The 13,228-nt window shown below is 30.9% G+C and overlaps 1 protein-coding gene across 6 annotated transcripts in view; it reads right to left on the bottom strand.

Annotated features, from left to right (window-relative positions):
- Nucleotides 1-31: 31 nt before the first annotated feature.
- The window catches only part of LOC143240424 (uncharacterized), a 101,121-nt gene continuing 87,924 nt past the window's right edge, over nucleotides 32-13,228 (bottom strand). For 4 of the 6 annotated variants that reach the window (XM_076482840.1, XM_076482841.1, XM_076482842.1 and 1 more), the window contains 6 exons: nucleotides 7,753-7,915; nucleotides 6,920-7,046; nucleotides 2,404-2,460; nucleotides 1,622-1,698; nucleotides 449-587; nucleotides 32-256 (listed from right to left, as the gene is read on the bottom strand). In XM_076482840.1, coding sequence (XP_076338955.1) covers nucleotides 227-256; nucleotides 449-587; nucleotides 1,622-1,698; nucleotides 2,404-2,460; nucleotides 6,920-7,046; nucleotides 7,753-7,915 — 593 coding nt within the window. In that variant the 3' untranslated portion in view covers nucleotides 32-226. The remainder of the gene's footprint in view (nucleotides 257-448; nucleotides 588-1,621; nucleotides 1,699-2,403; nucleotides 2,461-6,919; nucleotides 7,047-7,752; nucleotides 7,916-13,228) is intronic. The other 2 variants (XR_013021757.1, XR_013021758.1) reach the window with 1 other exon arrangement.

Below are 13,228 nucleotides of genomic sequence, written 5' to 3'. Positions count from 1 at the left end.
TAGTGGTACAAGCAGAAGTAGAAGACCCCTCTAATTCAGCACAACTTTAATAAATATCCTTTTCCACATTACAATATCAAGCTAAAGCCTCAAAAACTACTATATACAAAACATTACCACTTTTCTAAAGTAGATGTCAGTAGGAAGTAGTATTTATTTAACAGCTTATGACTTGAAGAAGGGTTATTAATCCTTTTCAGTGTAGTGTTGGTCTCACAACACTCCTTCAAACAGGAACAAACAGGTTACCTAGCCTCTATAATAGAAATATTTGAAATCAACATCCACGATAAATGGTACATATTTTCTGTTAGAAAGTGAATATTTAAAATCTTGTAACTTAAAAATATCAGTATTGCAAGCACTTTTAATAGTGAAATTCTCAACAAAAACTATCTTAAGAGTTGATACTGAAACCATATATCCATAGTATATTATACACTAGTACCTGTAGAATATGGAAATCACATGCAGAGAAGTTCTTTCCTAACAGATGTTCAACTATTTCTCTCTTTTCTTTTCCTCCTGCTGAGGAATTTCTTATTGAATGCCAAAGTTGAACTTTTCTTTCAACATCTGATAAAGTACTAGGATAGAATTATAAACAAGAAATTTCTCAATAAAATTTATGGTTTGTAACAAATTTATCTTTCATTTTGAGTTACTAAATTCAATAATTTTTCATCAAACATGCCTGATTGTTGTACTGGAATCTAAAAAAAAATTATCTTAATACTTATCAACTGGACTCTTATAACGAATTTATAGTACCTTAAGAACTAGGATTATTTTTTTTACAAGTTTTGGCATTTATAGAAAGGGAAGAGATATAATCACTGGTGCAACCATTCTCAAGCCCTAAACCCTCCTTTACCATTAAAACTTGTGCACTTGAGAATGTTCCACCAATGACTGATATGTCATACCTGACCTACAAATTAATCTTCCTAGTTGTAATAGCTCTTCAAATTTTACTCATCACCATCATAGTGAAAATAAAATTAGTTTATCTTAACCTGATGTGATGTTGGTAAGCAGTGAAATTTAAGATAGAAAATGAGAGAAGAGGAAAGGTAATAAGTTAGTTACAGTTATGTTAAGAATGCTTTTTGTTAACAAACCATAATTATAATAAATTATATTTGTCTAAAAACAACATTCTTAGGCCGTGTAGTGTTTATAAATGCTGTATATTTAGTTCCTTACAGTTTTTAGATGAGAGTTTATAACAGTATTTCACACCATGATATTTCTGCTTTAATTACAGCTAACAAAACACTTCTCTTTAAGTGGCTTGCATAAGTTATGATTGAACAGTTACTATCTTTATAGTAATGCAGTTCACTTAATGAGTGGTATTCAGCAAAATGCATCTTTGATAAACCCTGAGGGACTGAATAAAGAATGTAGTGCTTAGAAATACAACTAATCCTATTCTTCTAACAAATATAAATTATTATATTTAGTTATGTTTTAGTACATACAACAGGCTTAAATGTTCAACCTTTTTTTTTTTTTTTAATTTTATAATCTGCTGGTGTCATTTATTAACTTAGTATCATAAAATAACACAGAAACTGTAATCATAATGATGTAAAATGTAAACCTGCCAATAATGTACCTAGTTATCACAGAAAATACTGGTCCATTTTCAGGTAATGATCTAACCTTCTTCTCCAAATCTTGTAACAGAACCCCCTGTTGGAAATAGTTTCACTTAATCAGTGCAATTAAACTTGTTTAAAAAAAAAGTCATTTTCCAATAGCAATTTAAAAAAAGAAATGCTACTTCTGTGATTTTGTTTGATGACATTACCATATCTGTTTTGTAATTCACATTAATATTAAATAGATGAGAGAATACTTATGACATTTTTCAAATGCCTAATGGTGATGGATTGTCATCTGCTTTCAGAAGGACCACCACTTTTGTTATACTTTGTAGAAAGGAACGATAATACACCAAAATAATCTGTGGAATTTGTACATTGCATGAATAATACTATTATTGAAGATGGTGGAAAAAGAATTAAACTTCAAAGATTACTTTTATAAATGTTTTTACAAAAATACAATGAATTGTTATCCCTGTAGTTTTTATCAAAGTCTACAATTAAAACTGCAAGATTTTATTTAATGAAGTATCTGTAAACAGTCGCAACCAAAATTAATAAAATTGTGAATTATCTTCAGATACATTTTAATGCATTCTTTATTCCAACTTTAATTTTGCTTTTTGGTAAAAATAATTAAAAAGAACAAAGCAAAAGCTTCCTAAAAGAGACTTAAACTCTGATAAAAACTAGAAGTACCGTAGCTCTAAATATAAAAGGGAAATGGGATTGAGACACAAAGAAATTTTCCTGAATTCAGTAAATAAACAATACTAAAACATAAACTCACAGAATACTGTGGCCCTGAGAAAGTCCAATTGGTAAGGTCAACCAGAGTAGCTTGAGCCTGTGAGTAATTAAAGAAAATTAATTCTCAAGGTTACATTCTTGTACCAGAATGTCAATGTATGCAAGTCATAATGCCATAAAACTCCAAATAGGTAATTTTATAGTTGAATTTTTATTCATTTAAAAATATTCAAACTAATAATAAATACACCATTAAGATGGGTTTCACTATTCTAATAAAGTTTAAATGATTTATTTGACCAATGCACTTATAACTAGTTTCATGTCCAGGTTACAAAACTGCAGAGTTAAGAACAATTTATTTTTTTAGTTTATCTTTCATCAAATAATAAGGTTTTTTTAAGTTCAGAAAATGTAACACACTGTGTGCTAGCATAACTAATTGCTAATATTTATTCAGCTCTATTGCATAATATCCCACTAAGAATATTCACCAAAAGTAAATGGTGTTTGCATTCTGATTTTAGACCAGAGTTTCTCCAAATGCACAGAGATAAGAAACAGGTTGTTAATATTTTAACAGAAAGCTACACAATAGGCTATTAAGATAAAATTTTAACCTTAAAAGAATTGATTTTATCAATATCTATTTCCAGATGCTCACGAATAATTCATATGTTAGGTAATAACAGAAAACATTAAACAATCAGGACAAATAAATATGGTGTTGAACTTATAATGTCTGGATGGGTGCATACTGTCCTTATGGAAAAATTGCACTATTAAATTTTATGTAGAAAATGTACTTGTAGACATTACTTTGCTCTTTAAACAAATATTTGAGGGTTGAAATTTAGTAAAAAAATGTTATATTTATTTAATGATTTACATAAAGTATTGATTGTGCTCCAAACTAAAACAGTTTTGAATTTTCTAAATAGTTTGATAGTATATTGTAACACTCATAATTTTCTAAAAGTAAAAATGAAAGCTTTGAACACAACAGTGTCATTAATAAACCTTGATAACGAGAAAACTCACTTGAAGAGAAAAATATATATTTAAAAATGGCTGGTAGGGGTTGAGAAAATTCTAGGTGGAGGAGCGAACAACGTTTCAACCTTCTTCGGTCATCGTCAGGTTCACAAAGAAAGAAACAGGTAACTCACCGATAGCTGACCACATGTTTTAAGGGGGTTGTGTAATTCGGTGTAGGAATGTAGAGGGCATGATTTGATGTTTGATTATATTTATTAATATAGGTATAAAGGTGTTCCTTTGTATTGGTTTATTTTGGGCTTGAGTTGTTGTAAAAGTAAGGCTTCTTTAATTTTGCATTTCTTTATGTTTGTTTCTTTATTTAGTATTTGGATGTTTTCTATGGTTATGTTGTGTTTATTTGATTTGCAGTGTTTGAAAACGTGTGAAGGTGACTTTTTATGTTCTTTGAATCTGGTTTCAATTTTTCTACTTGTTTCTCCAATGTAGAAGTCGTGGCAGTTATCACATTGTATTTTGTAAATAATGTTGGTGTGGTGTTTGTCAGTGTAGTTTTTACATAGACCTTAGTTTTGTGCCTGGTTTTTAAAAAAACAACCAACAGAAAGAATACAACCTCAACAATTCTACTGACATCCAACAACCAAACTTCCCAGAAAAAATTAAAAATTTATATTTTCCAGGAGCACCAAAAAATATCTTAAATGATTTTTTCAAAGAATTTTCTCACAAAACCATCAACTTAATTTCTCAACACAAAAAAATGAAAAATAAACTTACAAAAAAGAAACATTAATTCCATTAAAAACCTAAAACAAGACAAAAACATAAAAGTCTAGAAGCAGATAAAGGAAACACTATAGTCATAATGAATGCATCCAAAAAATGAAGAACATCTTATCAGACACAAATTTAAACTAATACACACAAATCCAACAAAGACACACAAAATGCAACTAAACAAAATGCTACTGAAAATGAAAAGAGCCAACACAATTTCAAAAACACTTTATTCCTTCTTATGCAAGACCGACTCACGCACACCGCAAATATACAGCATCCCCAAATCTTATGAACCAGATTGTCCATTATGACCAATAATGTCCACTCTATAAATTTGTACTCCACCAATGACTGGTCAGCTTAAGTAACTTCTTGAATGGGCAAATAATGTTACCAAAAATAATTGTGAAATATATAAATATATATATAAAAGGCACTTGATAAATAATTCATAAAACTGTTTCCATATAATTTTGTTATGGTAAAAAAGCAGTTTTAATTGCATGTCAGTTATTATCAACAAATCTGTAGTAGCGATTGAAAAGAAAACGTAATTAGAGTATGACAAAAAATTTTAAATATCAAAAACATAATTCTGCAATAAGTATGGAAAGTGACCAAACATTTTTTTAAAGCTTTGTGTTAAATATGTCTTAGGATAGGTTGTTTATATAGGTTTAAAAGTCAAAAGTTAAGATTTAAATAGCGTATGGTGTACCTATATTTATATAAAAAAAATTACAGCACTGTTTAAAATTGTAAAAATAAGCAAAACAACTGAAAAGTCAGAAGTAGTACAACAGGAAATATGATATCTAAAGAAAATTTTAAAAGATGCATGAACTTTTAACTGTTGCTTTCATGCAAAATATTTCATATTTCACACAATTTTTTTTATCAGTTGTACATACTAAAACTTTTGTTAATAAAACTTTAAATAAGCTAAGACTGTAACCCAGTTCTAAATTAAACCCTGACAAAATATATCACATTCTCGACCCTCCACGTTCATTATCAATTCAACTCCTATCTCTGCATACAGTCATTTTAGAAATTACTTGCTTGAAATGCTGTTGGAAACAATCCAAGTTATTCTTCACAATATCCCAAAGTATCAGCCATAAAATATGCTTTACACTGATGCTTTTTACCGTGGCAGTAAATACAGGGTCCATGGCAAGTTTCTCAGTCAATTAGCACAGACAAACTTTGAAAAATTGCCAAAAGATATTTGGAGGTATCTTAAGATATGAATCAGTTATAGCCACAATATTTGCATATTACAGACCTAAGTCTCTCCAAACAACACAGAGATAGAGAGTAAGATGTTTTGTTCACCTAAAGAAGTAGATATCTGTATTACACCTAAACCATAAACTTCACCAACCTATTCACTGAGACAACAAGTCCTAAGCATGCAGTATTAAGTCTAAAACAATTTATTCAAATAATTTCCTATTATATTCAATTTTTATCTGTAAACAAAACTTTTCAAATAACTTTTTAAAGCTTCTGTTAGAATTATCAACTTGGCGTATTTCTCAATTTAAATTCTGTGTATGCTCATACATGTAGAAATGTAATCTATTTACTACTATTAACAACACTTCTAAAATATTTAACATACTCTTTTTGAATTTTTTTCAAAGTTGGTTCAAGCTGTAAAGTCTACAAAATTCTATATGCAATCTTGCCATGAACTCTATACTCAGGTCCAACTTTGCTGGTCACAAAAAATATATCCATTGTACTTAATAAACATTAATAAATAATAAATTAACACATCTAATGAACACTTTTTCCAGTTTATTTTCTGACATTTGGAACAAATGTTCTTGGTCATAGTAAATTTCAATGTAACACCATCTTTACCACCTGACAAAGGGCTTCTGCTCAAAATATCACAGAAAAAAAGATACACTGCCAGCCAAAATCTTAAGGCCAATGAACATTAAGAAAAAACATGCATTTTGTATTGTTAGATTCAACCACTTATTTGAGTAGAGCTTAGAAGGATGAAAATTAGAAAAGGGAAAATATAAATAAAAACCTTTTTTAGCATTTAATAGGGAAAATGTGAACGCTATGAAATTAGCTTTAATACCAGCTGGTCAAACGTTTAAGACCATTCCAAAAAGAAGTCGTAAACAGGGTAGGAAATGCACAACAAGAGGTCTCACTAGTGAGTTGCATGGCTGTCATTGCGAATAACTTCAAACATTCACTTTGGCATGGTCGATGTAAGCGTTTGCAAAAGGCTGGCTGGAATGTTATTCCAAATGGTGAAGATGGCTTCACAAAGATCATGCACTGTTTAGAATTGACGTCCATTTCTATAGACTTCCCTTGCCATCCACCCCCAAACATTTTCAATGGGGTTCAGTTCAGGCAAACATACTGGATGGGCCAAAAGAATCACGTTATTCCCATTGGCTTTAAGATATTGGCCAGCAGTGTATAGAAAAAATGTTTTCATTTAGACATGTCAATTTAATTCTTTATCACATTTATTCAAGTTTTTTTTCTTCTATGTCTTGCTGAACAACACTTATTCAAGAATACTAAATATAAATAGTTTTGGCAGTAACTGCAGAGTATATCTGATGATGATGAGTAGTTAAAAAAATTCTTAAATTCATTTTCAAGTGTCAATAACTGGAATACTCAAAATGAATAACAATCTGTGCTAAAGTTGTTTGAATTTTCTTATTTGTAAATGCATTTTGAGTCCTTACTTTGGCTATTATAATTCATTTTATATTTGATAAATATACCTCAACTTGAGCAGGAATAAAAATGTCCATGCAATCATCTGAAATGCAGAGGCCAATAACTGCCATACCAAAAACATCTTCTGAAGAAAGGGGTGTGGTTCGCCATGGTTCTACATAGGACTTTTTACTGAAACAATAAAAAAATTGAATCTGAATTTGGCAGACTAAAAGGAAACTATCATTTTTCTTCATAGAAACTATGCTTATCTGAATGACACAAAACTCATCCTTCTTATAAAATATCACTACTCATTTTAGTCAAAACATGTCATTGCATAAATCATAACATTTACACAACTCTAATCACAGACAGTAATTATTGTCTAAATAATTTAAGTTTCTGCTGAACAAAAATTGTATAAGTAATACCATTTAAATAATTCTACCCAATAGGAATAGTTATTGTGCAAATGATGTAATTTAACTCCTGATCAACAAAAACTTAACTCATACTATGAAAAAAAAAAACTGTCTTAACCATGCCCTTTAACCTCTATACAACAGAAATTACTATTGCTTAAACTATCTTACTTTGCCTCTCAAATCTGCGCCTTTTTCTCCTTTCATGCAGCAATAAAGTTATGTAATTTAACTCTACCTTATAGAAATTGTTGTTTTACCTTATTACATAGATTGTGGAAAATGTATTGATTTAAATCGTTTAAATAACATTCATTCTACTTAATGAATAATGTCTTTATTTTAATTGTTTAAAAGTTATTATCATGCATAGAATGCATTAAAGTTGGTATAAAATCATGTAACTCATCTTAATAATGTCACAACAAATTTCAAATTTGAGTTGAACTGAAAGCAACAACAACAAATGTTACCCTATTCCTTGAGGGGAGAAAAGCCCTAGTGACATCACTGTTGCTCGTACCAAGGTTTCTGTTGAAGGATTACCCCTAACAACAATCAACTGCCCAATTAAAATGGAGAATAAAAGTTGAGGAATGTGAGAAATCTTGGCCAGTACTTGAAAAAATTTCAATTCTGTAAAGTAATAATTTCCATAATTATAACATTTTATCATTTTAATTTGAGTGACAGGCAAGAAAAAAAATTTAAATGTAGTCAAAACTCCAATTGGCAAGAGACGGCACAACATGAACGATTTTTCAAATAGTATAAATAGGAATTTTTCCAACAGCATTTTTAACGAAATGGTACAAATAAATATTTTACAGTTTGTGCTATGGTGTTTTTGACTGAATGAAGATGTTAATTTTCTAAGAATATATACTGGTAGTAATTTGTCTAACAATTCAGAGTAGGTGTTTTTAATAGCAGGCTAATAGTGAATCAAATACTGATATACAATTTCACATATAATGCTAATGACAATTTTCTTAGCAGTTGGTGAATCAAATTTTGATAAAAAAGAATTTCTTATGTGGTGTGGTTGATCATTTTCTTAACAAGTTGTGAATCACATTTTGACAGAGGAGGGTTTCTTATATGATATGGTTCATAAGCATGATTTACAAGTTGAACATCTAAGTTTATCTTATTTTCTCTCAATTATTTTTACATAAAACCAGTTGCCAGACAATGTAGAAATTCACATAACACTGAAGCTGCTTCAGTTTTGGCACAATTTACATGGAGTATTTGAAACACAAATAGACAACTGGTGACTGGCAGCTAAAGAAGGAGATGCACAAATCCTCCATCGAGTAAACTAAATGTATCATTTTGAACTACCAGAAAAGTCAGATATATTATGTTCATTACGTCGATGCTGTGAACCTTAAATAATATTTGTGTGGACTAGAGGGTTTAATCATAAAAAGTGGTTGTCTTTAATATTAGTGTAAAACAATAAATTAAAAACGTTTTTTAAAACTGATTAGAAAACTCACTTGGAAACACTGAATTACATTTTTTGTTCTTGTTAAGAATATTTTATTACACAATTCAGTACAATTAAAACTTGTTTACAATCAGAAAACAAACGGTTTTGTGACCTTTAGGGCATAAAGGAGTAATATCATGAACAAAGAAAGATATGCATTTGTGAAGTTATTGTCAGAGCGTGTGTTTGATTTGTTGTACAAAGGAAGAAATTCCATGCATATAACTATTATGGATAAAAGTACATCAAATCACTATTCTTTATTGAACTTGGGGAAGTCTCATGCTTGGAATTTATATGTAATTCAACAAAGTGGAACAACTATATGAAACAATATAATAACAGGAGTCAAAATGTACGTCCAACTAGGAACTCAGACAAGCTAAAAACTTAAGGAATTAGGAAAATTTTCCAGTACTGAAACCAAACAGTTAACAAGCTTTTCCACTCACAAATGTTGTAAATCTATATGATGCTAATGTTAATGTGAGTAACAGTAAATGTTTATTTTTGATTTTAGTGAGTTATCAACTCACTTACCTAGCTGCTTTGTGAAAGAACAGCCAGTATATTAACCATCCTTCACATCTCCCAATAGTGCCCTTTGTTTACTTGAATATGTTTTACTTCTTTATAAAAAATGGGAAGTTCAGGTGGCAGTGTGTTCTTTGATTTTTTTTTAACTACATGTACTGTTATTTTTGTTTAATAGATTTAATCAGTATAATAAAATACCTTTTTTTTCCTGTATTGAATCTTCAGGAGATTCAGCACAGAAACTGTGGTTAATATTTGTAAGTTATGGAAATGTACAAATAAATGGTTGCATTACGCAAACATCAAAGCCTTTTTACCGAATCACCAAAACAGTGTTAAGTGAACTAAGAGTTAACTATGTTAGAAATTAAATGTGTATTTTTGGTTTACAGAATTTACCAGATAGATACAAAGTAATAAAGAGGAAAAACTGACATAAGATTTTATTTTTTTCTCCAAGAAAAGCAGTGCAGTAATAATCACATTCATAAATATCAGGCCATTACCATCCCCTTTTAAAAGCATTAAACAAACTAAATAATTGTGGTTAGGATATAATAAAACTTTCTTTCTATACCAATTTGTATTTTACATGTATTCACATCTTTCATGTTAAAACATTACTTAACCTACACAGCTACACCTTAATTTCAACCAATCTCTGAAACTATTTTACAGAAGTGTTCCATTAGAATTTTGTATCATTATTATTATTGCTACTATAATTTAATTCAGTTTTACATACCTATATGTAAAGTAAGAACCCTGATTTCTGAAGTAATTTAAAAGAGGTGTTTAGGACTTTATTGTGGTACCTGTGTTTGGTACTTTTGCTATCATGTTTATTGTATGAGGAGATGCAATAGTAGGCAGCTTTGAGCAGTAGTGCTACAGTGAAAGAGAAAATTATCAGTTGTACAACAATATCTGCCCATTACAGAGGCATGTGAGACAGAGGTCACAGAGTTAAGAGGTTTGGAAAAAGATGACCTCAAAAATACCCCCACATCAGCCAAACCCAAGGTTCATTATACTAAAAGTTGACAGAGAGGGCTTTCCCTTTACAAGAGACATGTTTCAAAGATAATATTCCTTGTTCTACTAAAGTCCTTGTTTGAAAGGTTGTTGCGTTTTTATTGCACAAAACTCCCAGAGGCAAAATATTGCCACTTACAAAAAATGCAGACCATGTGTTTGTATCCTTAGAATTTAGAAGTTAAAAAAAATAAAAATCTTTTAGAGAGATTTGTAAAACATTCTGATTGACCACCATATAAAGTAAAAGCAATAACTTGTGTTCAGGAGGCAAGATCAATAGACACCTAGCTCTCTAATGCTCTGGCATCACAGCAATAGAAAGATAAATCTTTCCTGTTAAAGATTGTAAGCACAGTGCAAGGGTTGACTTTTAGTAATCATGAGGAAAAGGAAAGGAATCTAAGCCACCTGCTAAAGTTGAGATCACAGGATGATCCCAAATTTTTTATGTGGTTGATAAATAATCAGGATAATATCTGCTCTAAAATTCCATATGAGGTTCCTGGATTTAATGGACAACTCCATTGCAAAAGATACTGCAAAGAAAATTAGCTCTCTTCCACTGCTGTAGTATTCAGTGATCATTGATGGAACACAATGTATATATAGCACTAAACAAAGCAATATGCTTCCATTACAGATCAGGATCTGATGCCACATGAAAAATTTGTAGCTCTCTAAGAAATATCTTTGACAACAGAAGAATGTCCAACGTTGCTATTAATGCATCACTGCATCTCACTCTGTCTTTTCTAATCTTTGTGGGCAAACATACAATGGTTCTGCATGTATTTTGGGCTAATAAACTGTTGCCAAGTCTTCTTAGAAAACAGTAGCTACTAACTTTTTATGTCCATTGTGGTACTTATTGCATAAACCTTATTACTCAGACAACCTGTACAGCCTCTCCTGTGATCCAGGAATCTTTGCATTAGGTTCATCAGATGGGATGCTTGTCTGGACAATTGACTGGAGAAATTTAGGGTAATGTTCAGGGCATTAGCAAAATTTTAGAGTGGATCATACACTACTTTGAAACTGCTGTGGGTCCATGAGGTGGACTATTCATACCCTAGTTATTTGGTCAGTTCTTATCCAGTATGAGCCAATGTTGTTTAGCTTGAAAAAGATGGCTTCATTTAGTCCATTAGATTCAGCAATAAGAGCAAACGGACTTTTGAAAAGATTTCAGAAGGGGTACATGATCTTATGAATAATCCTAGCCACTGAAGACATAGAGGAATTGGAATACCTAAACATCTCTTTGCAAAATAATATACAAAATACTGCTTAGTTGGTTGCTGAAGTAGAATATGCAAAAACTTATTTTCAAGAATACAATAAAGTAACAGAATTAATCAACTCCTTGAATATCCAGTCATTTCAAATGGCACACATGAGAAAGTCACTCGAGTCCTTAACTAGTAAGGTTGTTTCACATGCTCTAGCATCTCCTTTGAGTAATTACAGAGCTAAGTACTACAAGCTGGTAGATACTGTAGATGTGTGTTTCAGAGAGCTTTTCAACCAGTAAGGCCTGCAGATCCTTGAAAAATTGGAGAATGTTCTCCTCACTGGAAAGAATGATCAATGTTCAGAGTTTACCAGGAAGTCATTACATGTTCAATTAGCCACTTTCTTCTTCAAATACATCTACATTTCTAGCACTAAAGTTGCAAATATTTTGGGAGAAATCCAGCTTGAAGTCAGTGGCATTTTTTATCAAGCTTAGGCCCTTGTGAGGTTATTGTTAGTTGTCCCTGCCTCCTCTGCTAAAGTTGAGGGAAGCTTCAGCAGTCTTAAAAACCTGAAGGCCTGGCACTGTAATTCTATAAAATGAAGTACTCTGAATAATAGTCATTTGTCACATTAATCAAGAACAACCTGATCACTTGAAAAGGAAGTCAACCACTCTGCCAGTACTTTATTGCTGTAAAAGACCAACACAGCAATATTTTCAGATTTTTTCTTTTAAAAACTAAATATTTGTTATCTGTTATTTAACATGGACAATTTAAAATTTAACTATAGAGTAGGTTAAGATAAAATGAAAGAAAAAGATAGACATTGTCAAAATTGCATTGTAATTTGTTTTCCTCTAAAAACAAGTACAGTTGTGTTTCTATTCTTTTGACTATGATGGTTATGGTTATTTTATTTGTATATCAAAATAAGAATAACAGTGCACGATCTTCGTGAAGCCATCTTCACAATTTGGAATAACATTCTAGCCACCCTTCTGCAAATGTTTATATCAACCCTGCCAAAGCGAATTTGTTTAAGTTATTTGCAATGACAGCCTTGCAAATCATTACTAAGACCTCTTGTTGGGCATTTCCTATCCTGACTTCTTTTTGGTATGGTCTTTAACTTTCAAACAGCTAGTATTTAGGCTAATTTCATAGTGTTCACATTTTCCCTATTAAATGCTAAAAAAGTTTTTTTTTTTTATTTTCCCTCTTCTTATTTTCATCTTTTGAAGCTCTACTCAAATAAGTGGTTGATTCTAACAATACAAAATGCATATTTTTTCTTTATGTTCATTGGCCTTAAGATTATGGCTAGCAGTGTATGAATTGGAGGTAACATGACTTTCTATGTATCAAACAAACCTTCACATTCAGTATTTATCTATCCCAGTAACAGGCTCACTCTGCATGGCCATTACTTCTTTATCCAGTGCTGAGTTTGTGCTCTGCTGTCCCAGTCACATAAAAAAACATGGAAACCATGTATAGCCAGATCGTTCACCCAACAATATGCAAAGGATTTTTAAGTCTCCAAAAACAAGCTAACCCATATTCTTTGCATTTGACCTTATTAAGAAGTTTGAGCTTTTCATATGTTTCTCTAAGTGAACCAAATGAGCAATAAGA

This window comes from Tachypleus tridentatus, chromosome 13 (assembly GCF_004210375.1).
Source record: "Tachypleus tridentatus isolate NWPU-2018 chromosome 13, ASM421037v1, whole genome shotgun sequence".
Classification (NCBI taxonomy): Eukaryota; Metazoa; Arthropoda; class Merostomata; order Xiphosura; family Limulidae; genus Tachypleus; species Tachypleus tridentatus.
This window is presented reverse-complemented; position numbering and strand designations above follow the sequence as displayed.